At 54.5% G+C, this 18,190-nt stretch overlaps 1 protein-coding gene across 4 annotated transcripts in view; it reads left to right on the top strand.

The window, feature by feature from the left end:
* Window positions 1–17,904, top strand: part of RIMS3 (regulating synaptic membrane exocytosis 3) — a 49,680-nt gene extending 31,776 nt beyond the window's left edge. For 3 of the 4 annotated variants that reach the window (XM_045476833.1, XM_045476834.1, XM_045476832.1), the window contains 5 exons: window positions 4,870–5,011; window positions 7,386–7,498; window positions 9,699–9,800; window positions 10,122–10,261; window positions 11,822–17,904. In XM_045476833.1, coding sequence (XP_045332789.1) covers window positions 4,870–5,011; window positions 7,386–7,498; window positions 9,699–9,800; window positions 10,122–10,261; window positions 11,822–12,034 — 710 coding nt within the window. In that variant the 3' untranslated portion in view covers window positions 12,035–17,904. Of the gene's footprint in view, window positions 1–4,869; window positions 5,012–7,385; window positions 7,499–9,698; window positions 9,801–10,121; window positions 10,262–10,516; window positions 10,619–11,821 lie in introns of all 4 variants that reach the window. The other variant, XM_045476835.1, reaches the window with a different exon arrangement.
* The last annotated feature ends 286 nt before the right edge of the window (window positions 17,905–18,190 follow it).

Genomic DNA, 18,190 nt, shown 5'->3' with positions numbered 1-18,190 from the left:
CTCACCCCTACTGCCGGGAAATCATACTGCAGTCATTCATGCTTGTGCATGGTCACAATGAAGCCAGTCATGCAAATCGCACAAGCACGCTCCTCTGAGTAGTAATGTACAGACCCAGATCACTGAAGCACAGTCGCATACGCACACACACAACAGCCCATGGTCACAGAAACATGTCGCACACGTATACGTACACGCATATACCTCCCAAAGCCACGTTCACACACGCCTTAACAGCTACATCCTGAAAAACGTATTTTCTCAGCCACCTAGTTTTGGAGTCCTAGTGATGCTCGGACTGGGGGGTGACCCACTTTGTCACACACAGTCAACCTGGACCCCACATCACGGAGGAGGAGCCAGCCCTCCCCTCCCAAGACCTCCTCACTTTGTGGCATCAGCCCAGACACCAGCTGGTTTTGTTTTAAAATCTCTTCCTGCTTATTTTGTTCAGAGTAACAACTTCCCCAGGAAACCTTCAAATAGGCAGCTGGATGGGGGTGGTGAGGGGGCGGGGGCGCCGGAGGATCCAGAGAGAATGCTCATCAAGACTCCCAGTTGAGGGTGGGAGACTTTTCCAGGCCTTAAAATAGATTTTTACAAAGCCCTTCACAGGAGCACGTGGGATGGTCTTTTCCAGCAATCAAGCTGCAGTGTGTTTTTTAGCTCAGAGAAATGTTAGATGGGGAGGGGGCTTCAGGTTATCAGTGGCCCAGGAGGCATGGCCTTTGTGTTTGCAGTGTGGGCCTGGTGCTAGGGAATCAGGGGGATGGGAATCCAGGAGTTCGGCTGGCACAGAACCAAGGGGTGGGATTAAGGTTGGGGGATTAAGATTAGGAGGTTGAGGAGGTATTGGGCTCCAGGAGTCTGGCTTTAGGAATCTGGCTGATTCAGCTTCAGACCCAAAGGCTTCTTCATGCCCGAAGTGATTTGAACAGATGGTTTTCCAAGGTCAGGGCTGGGGCCTGAGTCACTGGGAGACATTCTGGTGATCTGCCTGGGGCTGTCCACCTACCCAGACTCCACAGTCAACAGGCAGGGACTGGAGTAAACACCAAGAAGATCTCAAGCCTCGAGGGGAGATGAATGACGGTGAGGCTTCTGGATCACTTGTCTCCATGGTACGCAGGGGTACAGCTGAAGGCCTGGGGCCTGAGCCAGGAGAATTGCCCAGATGCCCTTTTAACCAAAATTCTCTGTGAATCATCCAATCTCCGAATGGGAGAGCAGGGAGGGCCCCTTGGGATCATCTAGTCCCCTACACTCATTTTATCGATGAGCCTGGAGAGGAGAAGGCACTTTCCTGGAGAACAACTTCAAGTTGGCCTTCACAGCCACACCCTGTCATTTACTAGTTGGGTGACTCAGGCAAGTTACTTCACTTCTCCGAGCTTGCTTCCTTGATTGTGGAATAAGGACAATGATACCTGTCTTGCAGACTTTCCAGGGAATTACATGAGACAGGATATGCAAAGCCACTCAGCCTCATGCCAGCACATAATAGATACTTGGTAAATTGTTGGTATTATTATTGCCCATGGCCACACAGTAGGACCCAACAAGAAGTGAGTTCTCTAGCCCCCACAACTCTGCCTCTCACCAGTAGCATACTCCTCTCCCATCTGTAATTCTTTCTTTCTATTTTTTTTCTCCCCAGTCTTGAGGTTGCCAGTGTCCCAACTTGGAGCCCCCTTCTGGGTAGGAGAGTCTGGCCCCAGGGGGATGTATGGGCTACCTCGCACTGGCTCTGGAAACTCAGTTCTGGAAAAAGATCCTAGCAGGGTGCCCCTGCTGCCCCCAGATGGGATGGCTCAGTTCCCTGAAGGGCTGGGCTGTGTGAAGTGGGGAGAACTCCTCTCTTGGACCCCAGCTTCTGAGCTCTAGGTCTGCCCTTCCCAGCAGCTTCCTTCCTCCTGATCTGTCCATACTCTGCATTGGCTCCAGCCCCACCCATCTCCTCCTCTGTCCTAGTTCAGGACCCATGATATCTAGCCTGGACTATTGCCCCAGCCTCCTCTCTAATTCTCCTGCCTCCGGCCTGCCCCTTCCAGTTTTTTCCTCACATTTTCCTAAAGTGGCCTTGAAGAAACTCACCCTGAAACTTCAGAGTTTCATTCTGGCTCTGTAACTTCCCGTGGGTCCTTGGGAAAGTCACATTTCCACTGGGTCTCTATTTCCTCTTCTATAAAATGGAACTATAGAGATGGTCTCCCAGCTTCCGGCTACATCTAACATTCTCTAAGTTGTGGGAGCAATGATGAAGGTAGGGTCAGAGTTTTAGGGTCCTAGGACATAGGTGGGTTCTGGTCTGGCCTTAGGCTGGGTCTACTCATGGCCCACCCCGGGCTATTCCAGCCCTTGCCCAAATGGAGCTCCTCTTTTCAGTACCAGGGACAGCAGCTCTTCCCACCTCAGCTCTGGGCTCTGGGTCAAGGTGGGGAGAGGACTCAGGACCCTTCCAGGAGATGCCCTGTGAGTGGTGCTGAGCGCTCCGACTGCCTCTCCCTTCTATGTGGTGGGACAGATGGGATGGTTCCTTCAGTCTTTCAATTTCCAGGAACCACAGAACTATTGCAAGGAACCCAGTTCTCTAGAGAGAGAGAGAGGCTACATAAAGTTATTCCCCAGATGGACAGAATTCAGACTGGACAAGTATCCAACCAGTAGAGGAATTTTCTCTGATGTTGCAAGAACTTTCTCCCCACTCAAAAGACACAGAACCTAATCTCTGCTGAATCACCTCTCAAATCGATGTGGAGTTGATGGAGGGGGTGAAAAGTTGGCTATCAGTAGACTGGGAGAGTGTGGGCCTGGGGTCTGGCCCCAGCCCTATGAGCATGTGGACCTTGGGCTCCCCATCTGTGGCAGTGGGAGGTCAGCGAGGTGTCTCCAACACTTCAGGATTCTGTGACACCCTTCCCAGGGGCTCATAGTGGGTTGGGTAGGTCAAAGAAGGTAAATTTTCTCCCAACTGGGTCAAAGCTTCTCAAGTTGTAGAAGAGGGGGGATTGGGGCCATGGGGTGGTGAGGCTCTGGCTTCAGCTTAGGGTGTGTATTGTTGGGGGGGGGGATATGAGAAGGGAGGGTAAAGTGCAGCTCCCACAGACCCTCTGTCTCCTAACTGGGTTAGAGGGGGTGTGGCAGTTAAGAGCCAGGGACACCATGAGTCCCCTAAACCCACTGTCATTGCCCTGTGTGTGTGGTGGGTCACGCACCATTTATGAGTTTGTATCTACATGTGTGATCGAGTGGATGGGTTCAACTCCAAGTGTTAGGGCATGAAGGTCACATGTCCGTGGCAGAGTATGTCATGTGTATGTATGACTAAGACCTGGTAGGACCATTTGTGACTGTGTGCCCATTATATGAACATACGTGACCTGGTGTGTGAGATCACTGTACTCATATAGGTGATCATTAGCACTCATGTATATCTGCTTATGTCAATGTGAAAGAAATACACATGAGCTAAAGTGACTGTGTGTGTGTGTGTGTGAGAGAGAGAGAGAGAGAGAAAGGTGGGGGGGGGGAGAGAAACAGGCCAGAAAACAGTCATATCAGCGGTCTCACTGACTCATGGTTAGTAGCTATTCCAATATCCCAGAAGCTGGGGTGGTTTCAGAGAAGACATTCCTCCTCACCACCAGCCCATCCCCACTCCCAGGACCCCCATCCCATCTGCTAGTGATGCCGGCCCTCTCAGCCATCCCTCTCCCAGTGGGACTTCCTGAAAGGTAAGTAGGACGAAGCAGGAGGAATAAAGTTCCCCTTTGCGCAGGCTGGTGTTTTGAACATCCCCTCCCCAACTTACCATCGGGTGTGACCAAGAGAGGAGGTTGCCAGCATAGCCAACTCCCCCCTCCCCACTGCTTTTGGAGGCTGTGTTGCCGGCCCCACTCCCAGCCTCCCCATCCCTGTCAGCATCTCCACTCGTCATTTGCCCAGGCCTCTAACCAGTGACAGCAAATGGCTCCTTTGGTATAGTCCTTATCTGAGTGCCTCTTCCTCCCTATGAAGCTCCGTAGGCAGCAAAGCGCCAGCAGGGGAAAGCCCTGCAAACCTTCCACTCGTCTTCTGCTCCCCCCACCCCCCAGGAGGAGAGGGTGTCTAGTGGGACCTCACTGCAATGCTGAGGAGGTTGCCATGGAAACCCAGGCAGGATGGTGCGCTGCTAGGAGAGGCAAAGTGCCCCGTGTTCCCTGCAAGGCTCAAGAGGGGGGCTGGGGTGAGGGTAGAGGGCCTTCCAAACAAGAGGTACAGAGACACCGAGTAAGCTCTCACCTCATGGCTTCTGGAGTTCTTCTGCAGACCTCTCTTTCAGAGCCAAGGTCAATTCAGGCCAACCTAGTGGTCCTTCTCAGTCTTGCTTCCCTAACGGCCCCTCCAGCCCGCCACACACATCCCTTTCCACATTCAGGCCCACATTGAGAATGTGGATTAATGTGAGAGTGGCTAAACTTCACATGGGGTTTTTTATTGGTTCTGTGAAGGAATCAGAGTCAGAGGTGGATTGCGAGGTCGGGGTGTGATAGGGTTCATGAGGGTAAGGGGGAAAGCAAATCTGGGAATGCCAGAGAAAGCAAACTTTCCAGAAGAGAAAGGAAACCATTTGGGGCAAAGGCTGGAATTGCGTTGGGAAGGTGGCCATCAGGGAGCCTGGCAGGGATGAGGCTGAGTGAGGGCTGCAGGGCTGGTCCCCACCTGGTGATCCCCCCACCCTGCAGCCCCAGCTCACCTGTGCCCCTGCCTCCAGTTCGAGTCCTGCCCATCCTGCCCCTTCCCGGGAGGTGGCTTTGGCAGCACGCTCTCCGAAGCCTCTTCTGCGATCTGACCTTGTTCCCTTTCTGTGCTTTCGGGGGGGGGTCACAGAAGGGGCCACCAAGAAGCTGCGCAGCAACATCCGGCGGAGCACAGAGACAGGCATCGCCGTGGAAATGCGGAGTCGGGTCACACGCCAGGGCAGCCGGGAGTCTACCGATGGGAGCACCAACAGCAACAGCTCCGAGGGCACGTGCGTGCAGCCCATGCCCACTGTGGTCCCCGCCCCACCCTCCTGCACCCTCCAAGGGCAGGGCTGGGAAATCTTCCTGCGGGGGTTTCCAGTCCGGATGTCCGGGTTCTTCTGCGTCCCTGCCCCCCCTGGACGTCCGCCGCCTGGGCCCAGTCTTCCTCTGCTCCAGGCTGCTTTTTCCCCTCCAAATACCCCCCAGCAGCCCCAGGGCAGTGTATCCCATCTGTATGTCTCATCTCCACCCCCTACCCCCCCCCCCCCCCCAGCACCTACATGCTGCCTTGCTCCAGAGGAGAGGGCTCGAAAGGAAAATGTGATCCTAAAATTCTTCTCTGAAACCATTGTTATGGCTCAGATGAATGGAGTTCTCGCAAGTGGTCTTGCCTGGGGCTTCGAGGAGGAGGTTGGACTAGATCAGTGTTTTTCAAACTGTGGGTGGTGACTCAGGCAGGAAGTAAAATCAGTTTAGTGGGTCAAAACCAACATTAGAAGAAGAAATGGAAAATTCAAACATATCCTGTGGAGTGAGGATGAATTACCTTGGGAATTTTTGTTTTTTTAATATATGGATACACAGAGGTCCGTGGTGTTAAATATATTTCTTCTGTTGCCTGGGGGGAGGGGGGGAAGGGGGGGGTTACAGTGAAAAATTTGAAAGTCACTGGGTTAGATATTCCCTTGGTCTCTCCTAAATCTATGCAACTGGTTATATGACTAAGATTTTTTGGTTTGGCTTCATCAAGGCCCATTGACTTTAGGACCCTGTGGCTCTATTATTTAGGATTCTGTGACCTCATATGTCACTACTGTGCCCACTTCCATGAATGCAAATGGCCAGTGACATTTATTGCATCTTACTGTATGCAGGGCATCAGGTGAGTGCCTTTTACTCTGGGATCTGCCAGCTACTATCAGAGCAAAAATAGTATCATTTAACACAACAACAACACTGGGGGATGTCGGTACCATTATAACTCCATTTTACAGGTGGAGAGACTGAGGCATGGGAAGAGGGTGAGGTCCTTTACCCCAGGTCACAGCCATTCGGTGGTGGTGGAGTCAGGATTTGAATTAAGGCCACTGGACTCTATAACCTTTTTTTCACAACCTCTACGCTCTCTCTGATTCTGTGACCTTGAGAGTCTGTTACTTTATGTATGTAACCTTCTCAGACAGAATTCAGTATGAGGCTATTGCTGCTGGCCAGTAAGAGCGGGTGGGCCTCGAAGCCCCTTCCCAGGAAGTAGAGCCCAGCCAACTTCCTAGTTGGGGAGATCCAGGCCTTCTTCAACAAGGGTATGTCCTGTGTCTTTCTCCCTGCCTGTCACTGGCCAAGGGGAACTCAAGGCCACACTCTCCAACAGGGAGTCATTCTGGGACAACCTGATCTCTCAGGCCAGGAACCGAGGCTATGCTAGGAGGTCTTAGAACTTCGGTCCTTCGTAGGTCCTGAGAAGACCCGGGTCAGCCCTCTAGTATCTGGCCTTTCTCTGCTGGCCACCTCCAGAGCATCTAGGCTTGAGGACATGAACCAAGTAGCACTTCCCCTTGATGTTAACGGCAGCAACGTAATAACTACCATTTTTTTGTTTCCTGTTTGTCTGGGGGCTTTCATGCATCACCTGCCCTGATCTTCCCCCTCCCCCCCGCCATGACCCTATGAGTTGGGCATCCTCTCTGTTTTGAAGCCAAGGCAAGTCTCTCACCTCTTGGAGCCTCTGTTTTCTCATCTGTAAAACTGAATAATAGCCCCTGGAGCGCGGAAATGCCTATAAGGATGAAATGATATAATGTATGCTGAGCATTCAGTGTGCTGCTGGCTTCTGGCCAACTTTCAATCACTGTCAGTTTGCTTGTTACTATTTCCAGGCCCCCACAACCAGGGACCACCCACCATCACTCGCCTTTTATCTCAACCCTGTAATTGTGTTATTTTGGTCTCGGCTGCTGTTTGGGGCACCACCTCAGATTATTGACTTGGATTTCAAACATATGGTCAACTAAACCGCAGTTCTCGGAACTTGCCCCAGGCATTGAAATTCCTGGCCTATGTTTCTGGTTCTTGGCATCCATACCCCGCTGGGGAGGACACAGGTGCCCAGCAAGCCCCGCCTTCTAAGGGTTATCTTAGAAATCCTGGTGCTTGAGGATTGAATAACATTATTATCTTTACTATTTCTCAAGAGACATCAAAGTATTTTTCTTCGGTGTGCAGAGATGAGCAGTTCTGTTTGTTCCCAGCTAAAGTAGCGTTCTCGTACTGTGTAGGGGGTGGGGAATTGAGGCACAGAGGGGCATGGCCCAGTGTCCTTGGGGCAGAGCCACTGCATCTCACTATCTAGACCACCTCATACCCCTCTGCCTCTTCCTCCAGGTTCATTTTCCCCACCACCCGGCTCGGGGCTGAAAGCCAGTTTAGTGATTTCCTGGATGGGCTGGGACCAGCCCAGATTGTGGGGCGACAGACATTGGCGACACCACCAATGGGTGAGTCTCCTTGAGGGCAGAGCGAGTAGGGCGGAAGGGGCGAGCTCGGTGGGGGCCCTGTGTGATACAGTGTGAGCTGCAGAGAGGAGCCCTCACTCTGGCTTTTGTACCCCAAGAAGGAGCCCGGCACTCCTCAGTCTGTCTCTCATCAGAGAGGACAAGGGGAGCCAGCCTTGCTCTGCTGGCTACCCTGCAGCAGCTTTATAACACACCCCTGCCCTCACCACCATGCACCACCACCCCCCCTCCACTCTCCCACCACCTGCTACCCGCCTGGCGGTGCTGAGTGCTGGGCGGAAAACGGTGAACAAAAATCATCACAGCATTGATGTTCACCAAGTCCATTCTACCACTGATGCTCTGTGTAACCTTGGCCATGTCACTTCCCTTCTTTGGGCCTCAATGTCCTCATCTGTAAAATGGGAATAATAATGCCTTAGTACTGCAATCTAACAACAATTCACTGAGTTCCTATTCGCTGCTTTGAGTGAAGTTATTTCATTAACTCCTTAGAAAGTGTGTCTTCTTTGACTTGTTACTTAATAGTGCCTGGCACCTAAAAGCCTTTTAAGTAATTTTTTCATCTCCCTTCCTTGCAGCTAGGACCTATTTCCCGGAATCTACACTTGGTCCTTTTAGCTGCACTTCTGGTCCCCTCCCTCCCTCTTTCCCTCTCTTAGATACTGTGTTGGCTTTAAGCATCTCCTCCCAGGAACTAGCTTCCCCACCAGTCCTACCTAGGAGTCTGACCCAGACATCTGGACTCAGTCTTCATTTGAACAGTGTTCAGATGTTGACCTCACAGGTTCAAAGTGTTGAGGTTCAAAGTGCTGACGTCACAACCCATGAGAGAGCTGGGCTCAGACAGTGCTCTGCCGTAAGCCAAGCTGTGGAGCTGGGTTTCTATCCCACCATACTGCCCTGTCTTGCTCTAATGTGCTTACACAGGAGGCTTTGTCTGCTGGAAGGGGGGGGGGGGGGCGGTGGTCCACGGGGACCCCTCAGCTCTCCTCTGGCTCTTGGGTAGGATTTGGCTAATTCCCAGCCCTTGCTTACAGGCTCTTACGGGCCTGGGGAATCTGCTTTTCCCAGCCCTAGGCCCAGCCAGGGGCTGGGAGGCAGTGAGAGGAGCCAGCCATCTCCACAAGGCTTTTGCACCACCACAGCCTAGAACATTTGTGTGTGGCGCCGCCTGGTGTCTAGAAGTGGAAAGGACAGGCTTGTATTTGCTCATCTTGTTAGGGATGTTAAAGTGAGACCTCCCCCTTCCCACTCCCCCATGGGGAGGTCAGAAATAGCTAGAGGGAGGGCGATGACTTCCAGGAGGTTTCCTGAAAGTAATAAATCCCCATCTTCCCAAGTATGCAAATACAAACAATTGCACGATAGCTCAGTGTATCTAAAACGGGTGGCTGAACCCAAAGTCTGGCCCATTTTAATCTTTCCGCATCAGGCTTATGATTCTGCACTCCTTTGAAGGATGCTCCAAGTGACTAATGCATAATTTCAAATTCTGCTAACTGGTGTCGAACAAAGCGAAGAGTTCTAGAAATAACTGACATGACTTCACACAGAACTTGCCTCAGCGAGATAATCGTTTGTGGGAGCATAGTGAGGAATTCTGAGCTCTCTGCTCCCAGGAAAGCCGGCCTTTCCTCCCTCCTTTGGCAAGGGTACGAACAGGCCCCTCGTTCCCAGGCAGGGGCCTCCTGTCCCACACAAGCTCCTATCTCTGCGTCTCTTCAAACTGATATTTTGTCTATATTTGTTTGACAAAATGTATTTTGGGGCGTGGTGGAGGGCTGCTGTGTAGAAGGTGAATAAGAGCCGCTAAACCCACAGCCTCCCTCGCTTTCTTCCTGACGCCGGAAGTTCTGTCTCCAAACCTGCTGTCCTGTTCGGTGAGACAGAAGCCCCCCAGGAAACCAGCCTCGCCTGGGAATTTGGCAGCCATTTGTTGTTACTCAAGCATGGCCCCCACCGAGGGCCATGCCCCTGCCTCTCCTCAGGGGACCTATCAAAGTATTTCACAGCCTGCTCTCAAGTGGCCTCCCGAGAGCAATCCTGGCACATGCAATTTTTTGCATATTGTGCCCTTTCCAGTGCTGTAGCGTCCTCTGCAGATGGCGTCCTCTACAGCAGCTGGCCGGCCTGCCCCTGCACCTGCCTCTGCCTGGACTGTCCCTCTTCTCCCTTGCAGGGGACGTGCACGTTGCCATCATGGACCGGAGTGGCCAGCTGGAGGTGGAAGTGATTGAGGCCCGGGGCCTGACCCCCAAACCAGGCTCCAAATCCCTCCCAGGTAAGGCAGAGCAGCAGGGAGAGGGGTTTTCCATCTGGGGTCCTGCCAGGGCGGGGTATGCAACTGAGCTCCGGGTCTAGCACATCCTCAGCTGCCCCTTGGCCTAGAGCCGTGTTCTCGACTTGGCTTGCCTGGAAGGCCAGTGGACAGGGTTGGGGGGAGGGGAGGATGGACGAGTCAGTGTTTGAGTCCATCTTTTCCACTGGTCAGCTCGTCCCACTTACCTCGCTCACCTCCAGGGCCAGCTGGATGTCAGGGGGTGGGGCAGGGCATAGCATTCTCTCCTGGACCCTTCCCATCATGCTCTCTCCCGTCCCGCAGCCACCTATATCAAGGTTTACCTGCTTGAGAATGGGGCCTGCTTGGCCAAAAAGAAGACAAAGGTCGCCAAGAAGACCTGTGACCCCCTGTACCAGCAGGCTCTGCTCTTTGACGAGGGGCCCCAGGGCAAGGTGCTGCAGGTGAGTGTGATGGGGCAATCCTCAAAAACCGCAGGTTGTCATTTCAGATCTCTTCCACGTAGGATGTGTCCCGTGCTGGGCACCGTACCAGGTGCATTGATGCGCTTTACACGTTTGTTTTCACAGCCCAGGGAGGTGTTATTGCCCCTGGTTGATTCATTAGGAAACCAGAGTTCAGGGGGACAGCTCCACTGTCCCCCAGGTTGCCCTGCTGGTAGGTAGAAGCAGGGTGTGACCGCCGCCTTCTCTTTCCAGCCGGCGCTAATGTCTGTTGCTCATCAGCTCCATGCCAGGCTCTGTGTTAAGTGCTTTCCAGTCCTGACCTCCTTTTGTGCTCGAGATGGTCCTGGGAAGTAGGTATGATGATCCCATCTTGCAGTCTCAGAAAGGGGAAGTGACTCGTGTGAGGTTTCAGCTGGTAACTTGCACAGCCGGGGTGACCCCGGGGCCGAGGTGACCTCGCCCCAACTGCCTGAGAGTGCGGTGCCCTCCGCAACAGCACTGGGAGGGAGGGATCATCACCCCCAGCCGCCTGATGAGGCACCTGAGGTGCGCGAGAGGCTAAGTGGGGATAGTTCACAGTGGGGCTGGACTCTGGGTTCAGTCCTGGGTTCAAGTTCCAGCTCCATCACGGTCTGCGGGTGGTATGTTGTGAAGAGTAAACGAGAGGTGCATGTGAAGAGCCTCACATAGCGCCTGGCGCACGGACAGCTACTCGCTAGGTATTGGCGGTGGTGGCTGTGACTGTTGGCCTTGCCGGAGGCCACGTGGGCGGCGGAGGGGAGGCCTGAGCCAGGGACTGTCTGGGCTGTGCGACTGCTCATCTAGGGCTCTTCCTCTGGGCTGAGGCGGTTGCATGGCAACAGCCCTCAGAGTTGCAAATGGCAAGGGCTATAGAACTCCAGGGTTCTGTGGGGGAAGGGGTGATCTTGGGTGTCTGTTTCCATACACACACGCACGCATATATTGGGATTCCGCTTTGAAAAAAGGATCCACCGATAAAAACACAAGTGTGAAAATCACTGAGCTCATCTAGTCCCCTCTTCCAGTTTTATGGACGGGGACACTGAGGTCCTGCGAGGGCCAGAGGTCTCCCCAAGCTCCACCATGAGCCAGGGGCAGACTGGGAGCTATGACTCAGGTCCTGGACTCTCAGTCTGCTCCTTAATGGGGAAGGCTGTCATCTGGGATGCTGGGAGGCTCTGGAAGGCAGACCCAGGTTCTCATCCCAGCTCTGCCACCAATTACGGTATATCTCTGGGTTAGTTAATCAACCTCTCTGAGCTCCAGTGTCCTCTTTGTCAAAATAACGATACACAACACCTTTACCTAGATGGTGGTAACAATTGAGATAATAGATATAAGTCTGTAGGATCGAGCCTGTGGCACATCTTAAGTGCTCAGTAAGCTGTTGCCCCAGATCAGTCTTCGTTCCAGCTCTCTCTGTCTCATCTGTGCTCTGGTGAAACTTGCAGGTTCCTGGGCCTACTACTGAGCCCTGGAGTCAGGGAGTTGGCTCAGTGCCTCTGTCTCACCAGCCACTCCCAACCCCTCCGGCAGGTGATCGTCTGGGGAGACTACGGCCGCATGGACCACAAATGCTTCATGGGCATGGCCCAGATCATGCTGGACGAGCTGGACCTGAGCGCCGCGGTCGCCGGCTGGTACAAACTCTTCCCTACGTCCTCAGTGGCAGACTCTTCACTTGGATCCCTCACCAGGCGCCTGTCCCAGTCCTCCCTGGAGAGTGCCACCAGCCCCTCGTGCTCCTAAGGACCTCCAGAAGAGGCCAGGATGTAGTGTGGGAAGGGATGCCTGATGGCCTCCCCTCCCTTGTACATAGTCTTTGTGTCTTTCTGGCCCCCTTGCCCTGCTGCATGCCTGTTGGCTACTGGGCCCGTCCCAGCTGGCAGTGGAGACTGTAGTGTGTGCGTGTGTGTGTGTGTGTGTGTGTGTGTGTGTCTGTGTCTGTGTGTGACCACGTTATATCTGTTCATCTGTCTGGGTATGGTCAGTCTTGGTGACTACATGGGCTACAATCCACATCCCTCTGTGTCTTGTTGAAAAGAAACCCAAAGGAGTGTTGTGTGGGCACCAATCCCCCCCCGAGTCCAGGGGTAAAAATGGGGGCCGTGGCTGCCAGTCCGTCCTGCCTGGCCCTGTGCCCGGGGCCGAGCCCACATGTCCCCGCCCGGGCCGCCTCTTGGCGGTCCCTGCTTAGTTTTGTCTTGTCCTTTGTTCCACCTTTGCTTCTCCCAGCACCACTGCTCTCTTTTGAGGAATGTAGCACCCACTGCAGCTGGCCACCCCGAGGCCCCTCTGGGACCCGACGCCCTCCTCCCCACCCGAGCGCTCTGGCAGCTCTTCCCACTGAATGCATCTGCAGCATGTGCCATGCTCATCTGGTGCCCTGGCCAGGGGCCTGGGGAGCAGAGGATGCCCAGGGAGCTGAGGGCTTGGAGACCATCTTCTCCCTCGGGCCGGAGCCGCCTCCTTCCTATGGGTGAGATGCTAGGAAGTCTTAGTTCCCAGGGTTGCTAGCCAGGCCCCTTAGAGGGAAGTGCTGGCACCTCCCTTAGGCATGTTCTTCACCTCCTGTCTTCCTCCGAACCTCCTCACTTCCAACATGCCAAAGGAGCTCTCCCAGTGGATCCCAGGAGGTGTGGGCATGGAGGGTCTTGACATCCAGGAGGCTGGCCTCAGAAGGGGGATGTTATCTGCCCCAGCAGATGGTCCCTGGGGGCACCTGTATCCTCTCCAGGCCCTGGGGGTGGTCCTGTCCCTCTCTGGGCTCATGCTGGGGGGGGGGGCCTGGCTTGTGGAGGAGGTGCTGAGGGTGGGGCTGCTTACTGGAATGGGGGGCGCTGGGGCTGACCTGCCCTGTGCCCCTTGAGAATCGCGTCTGACCTTTGGGGATTAGCTGCATGAGGTTGATCATTTGGGTCTCTCTTTGTTTGCTCATTTCCAGACCAGGGTCCCTGTGTGGGAGCTCAGACTCACTTGGGCTCCAGCCTTCTGGCCCCATGGACAGCCTGGCTCTGGACTCAGCTAGACTGCCATAGACACCAGCTCTGTACAAGCAATACTTTCCCCTTTCTGCCTCCCCACCTCCTTGCGCTCTGCAGCTGCCCTCTGGAGAGTGGCCTGGCCGGCCCTAGGCGCCTCACCTGCCTCTGCTTTCTTTCTACCCTTGTCTGGAGCTTCCCAAAGCCACTCAAAAACCCTGACTTCATTTGACAGCTGGGCCCTGTGGGTGGGGACCAGGGCCTGGACTGGCCCTGTGAGATGTCTGCTAGGAAATGCCCAAATCTGTCCTCTTCCTCCTCGGGTCTAGGGCACAAGGCTAGAGGTTGCCCAGGGGATGGACACAGGAGCCCTTGGGTCCGCGTCTGGTGGGGAGCAAAGAGGTGGCAGGAGGGGTCAAGGTGTGGAGAAGACTGTCCCTCTGCCTCTTCCCCCGGCGTCAGCCCCACGTGTGGCGATGACTCTGACCCACCTACTGGAGGTGGAGGGGAGCTACCCCGCCGAGCAGTGGAGGGGTCTCTGGGCCTGAGTGCTTGGGCTCCATTTGTAACCAAAGCTGGATGGATGGGCAGAGAGGCGGATTCTGAGGGCAGGTGGAGGTGGAAGCGTCTCTGCCCAAAGGGCCTCCTTTCCTGGCAGGAAGCCACATCAGGTTAAAGCCAGAGCCCGGTCACCTCTCTCCCAGGAAAACCCCATCGGCCCTGCCCACAGACAGAAAGTGGGTACGGGCAGTAAGAAATGAACCGAATGGGCTCCTGGCTCCTGCCGGAGCCTCCCTCCTTGTCTGATCACAGATGAGGACTGCTGTGGGCGTAGAGCGAGGGAGGAGGCAGCTGGGTCGAGTTTTCTCTTTAGGCAGAAATTCTCTCCTGTTGTCGGGACTGGGTAATGCATGCATTTCTCATGTTTCTAAAAATAAGGTGAAGGGCTCTACTCTTTGACCCTAGGGCAGGGAAAGGGAGGAAACTCGCTCACAAAAGGGTATTTTTTTGTTTTGTCCGTGAGGTGTTCACCTTCAGAGCGGCCTCCCTCAGGACGGTGTGAACGTACTCTACACTTTTGGGATGGTGGGATTCGTAGTGATCCACAGGATAGTGTAGACATTTGCTGATGTAGCACTGAGTGGTGAGACCCAGACCACACAATCATCCCCAGGGAACGGGGGATATCACTGAGGGGTATCACCTTCATTCCTCTAGGGGCCCAGGAAGACAGAGAAGGTGGAGGGCTGCCCGCAGAGCAGTGGCCTCTGGGTAGCTGCAGGCAACGATGCCCTCACCTCTGGGGGAGGGTTGGTTAGCACCGTGGAACTTCTAGCCAGAGATGGGGCCTGACGTGTGGTGACTTGAGCCTGCCTACAGTCCCTAGCTGCCACAACTGCCCAAGAGCTGGGCCACTCACTCTCCCACCTCTCTAGTGGGAAGCAATCCTCCCCGGGTAGACCTTAGGGAATTATTCTTTTTAGCCCTTGGCACCAAATAAGTTACTAATCCCCAGTGGATTCCCTCCCCCCCCCCCCCCATGATGTGAGGTCACACGAGACTGATGTGTGTGTGACGGTGAATGGCTGGATTTGAGGGTCTGTTTCTCACCCTCCTGGATCCAGGGGTTTGTCTGAGAAACCGTTTGGGAGCGAGCCTGTCCCAGGAGGGGAGGGAGCACTAGTGAGACTCCTGTCCTTCCCTGGGGAGGGCAGCATCTTTGAGGAGAGGATGGTGGGGAAGGAAGGAACCATCTCCTCCAGAGTTCTCCCTGAACTGGGACCGACTCGCTGCCAGGTACAGCCTCCTGGCTCTGAAGGCCTCCTCACCCCAGGTGAAACCCAGAGCTGAGTACAGGATGGGACTCTGCCATTCCCCTTCCTCTGCTCAGGCAGGATTCGTGGAGGCTGTGGCAGAGATGGGGGTGGCCCCGCGGCATTGCTGGGCTGTGGGCAGGAACCGTGACGGATGATTCAGAGCATCTGTCTTCACGTTTCTGCTCTGTTCCATGTGTCCTACTTCCTTCTTAGACTCCTTCCCTACAGGAAGGTCTGAGGGCCTTTGGTATGAATCAGGCTCCAGTAAACGGAGCCAAGTCTAGGTTTGACAAGGGGGATTTGATCCTTCAGGGAAGAACCATCTCCAAAACGACTCCCCGTGCGGTCTCTTCCACCTCCCAGTTCTCCCAGGAAAGGAGCGGTGGGCTAAGGAGGCCCTCTGGGGCATGCCAGCATTCCAGGGGGGTGAGGCAGAGCCCCGGGGCTCCAGAGAGAGGGCACCCGTGTAGCCCATCGCTGGTGGGATCGCCGGTTCTCCCAGGGGCATGACGCCTGCCGGGGCCAGCCTCCAGGAGAGCAGGTCCCTCCCCCACCCCTTAAAGACACTAGAGACCTCCAAGGGTCCGTCTTTGGAAATGAAATGTAGCACAATCTTAGACTGCGTTACCAGGAGTCCTGACCCGCGACCAGGGCTCTTGCTCCTCGCCCTGCTGCCCAGGAGACGCTGAGCTCCTCCCCCACCCTGGGACTCCGGGGCTCCCGCTGCCTCCCATTCCCTCTCTTCCTCGGCCCAGAAAGCAGCAGAGCTTCAGTAAGGCTGCTCTTCTGTGTCTCTGATTGCTTCCTGCACTGTGCAAACTCTGTGCAAGAAATGGCTGCCTTTGCTTGATGGTGTAGACGAGGTGCCCCCGCCTGGGCGCGGGAGATGGTGTACCATTCCGGGCCAGGTTGTCCAGCAGCGTTTCCGCGGCGTCTGCAAGGAGCCGGAAAAGAAGAGGCCTGCCTCCCGGCCCGACTCCTCCCTGTATCTCCCTCTCCTCGCCGTTTTCTCCAATATCCTGGCCCGCAAAGAGGTTCTCTAAAATGCTGCTTCCTGTACCGGATTCTCTCTCACTGAACGAAGAGGGAAGCGATGGGCGTGTAGACTCCCCCCTGCCTTCTCCCTCAAGTCTGCTTTTCACTCAGGTCAGAAGAGGACGGGGCAAAACCAAACACTCGCGACTGAAGGCAGGGGGGTCCCGCCCAATCAGGCGAGGCCTGATGGCGGCTGGACTGGCCTGGTCTGGCTGGGAAAGGGTTATTTTGAGAGTGCCTGAGCATCTCAGAGCAATGTCGGTGATGCCAAAGAGAGCAACTCGGTCTCCCCTCGGGCACCGACTGGGCCGCAGGTGTTGGCGTGCCTGATGGTGGGACCTTGTTCTCTGACAAAGGGCTTAATCTTTCCATGTAGCAAAGCAACTCCTTCTCCCCCCCTCCCCCAACCCTGAGCTCGGGCTTTTGTGGGCCCAGCGTGGCTGTGCCTGTGAGGAGAACCACACCAGTAAGAGAATTCTGTCAGGGGCCTAGACTAGCTTGGGGCGATGCTTGTTGAAAAGTGCGTTACTGCTTTGGGAAAACATTCCGGGGCTCTAGTTGGAAACTTAGCCAGTAAGGCCCGGGGCCCTGGTCCCCACCCCCCACCCCCACCCCAAGGAGTCCACCCCGTTGTCAAGAAGGGTCCGCGAGACTGGGGCCCAGAGAGTTTGGCTAACAGAAATGGGCCCTGGGAATCCATGGGCAACAGAGCATCCGCCCCACGGGTCGATGGCCTGGACGGCTGGTTACAGGGAATGGAAGGCTGTTATATACAGTTTTGTCCAAAACTGTGACCTTGTGCAAGACTCCTCTCTTTTCCGGGCCTCAGCTTCCTCATCCGCAAAATCAGAGCATTTGCTAGTTGCTCCATGGTTCCTTCCAGGTTTTAAAAGTCTGATCTGGAGCTGAGGAGGGTTTTGAGCCTGGTGCACCTGGTTCCACGGGCCGGAACCTTCCAGCCCCTCGTGCCCCAACTGGGTGCAGGTCCTCATCCGTCCATGCCCAGATGCTGCTTCTGACAAGAACTCTGGGAATCCTAACAGACTCTGCTTCCCCCTCTTCGTGGTTTGTTCTCCCTCTTTTCTTCTTGCATAATGATGAGAAATAATCAAGGGTTGTCTACAATGGACAATTTTCACGGTGCTGATGTGATGTCACAACCTCAGCTGCACCCTGCGTAGGTCAGTATCCCCACCAGCAGATGAGACCGGGTCAGTCCTCATTTCTGCTTCTAGAATGACATCCGTGGGAGAGTTGAACACCTGAGGACGTTGAAGGCAATGGTCTCTGATGGGAGGAGAGAGGGCACTTACTTCCTGTCAAAGTATTTTGCTTCTTAAAACTGTTCCTCTCTCCAGAATCTCTCACCAGACATCATCTCCGCAGGCAGAGTGGCTGCTTCCTTAGGAAAAGTTGGCCTGATTATTCCATCCACTCCTTTAGAATGTAAATTCACAGGAGGCAGGAACCCCTTTTTTAGAATTTCCAAATGCATCCTGCAAAGAAAGAGATAGCTGATAGGGACTGACAAGCACACTGTTTAGATAAGAAGCAATTAGCCTTTTATATCTGCGCTCTATACATTTTCTATGTGCAGCATCTTCCCAAACTTGCTGTGGCTCCTAGGTGGCAGGTGGACGGCTGGGAGGACTGCCGGCTGTTTCGTCCAACATTCTTGCCAATTCCCTTGAGGAGAAAATTCTTCACATGGCTTCTGCATGTACAATATTTGGGCAGCAAAAAAAAAAAAAAAAAAAAAAAAAGATTAAAGTCAGTTTGAAAATGGTTTTGTGTGTTGCCTTCTGAAGACAGTTCTTAATTCTGCGAGAGAGAAAACCGGGTTCCAGGTGACTAAAACGAGGAGGACGATGTGAAGGCTGAGAGGCAGGAGAGGGCAGTACGTCTCGGAAAAGGGCCTGAAACCTCCACCTGGGTCTCTGAGTCCTGTGCGGGAACTCTGTTGCCACAGGGATGTCCGTGGGCCATGGAATGGGACTGGGCCGGGCAGCTTCCTGGCTGTCTCCCAGGGTTCCTGCTTACAGGCCCTCAAAGCCTTCTCTCCCCACAGACTC

This window comes from Leopardus geoffroyi, chromosome C1, assembly GCF_018350155.1.
Source record: "Leopardus geoffroyi isolate Oge1 chromosome C1, O.geoffroyi_Oge1_pat1.0, whole genome shotgun sequence".
Lineage (NCBI taxonomy): Eukaryota > Metazoa > Chordata > Mammalia > Carnivora > Felidae > Leopardus > Leopardus geoffroyi.
The sequence above is the reverse complement of the archived record's forward strand: the minus strand, read 5'-3'. Positions and strand labels throughout refer to the sequence as shown.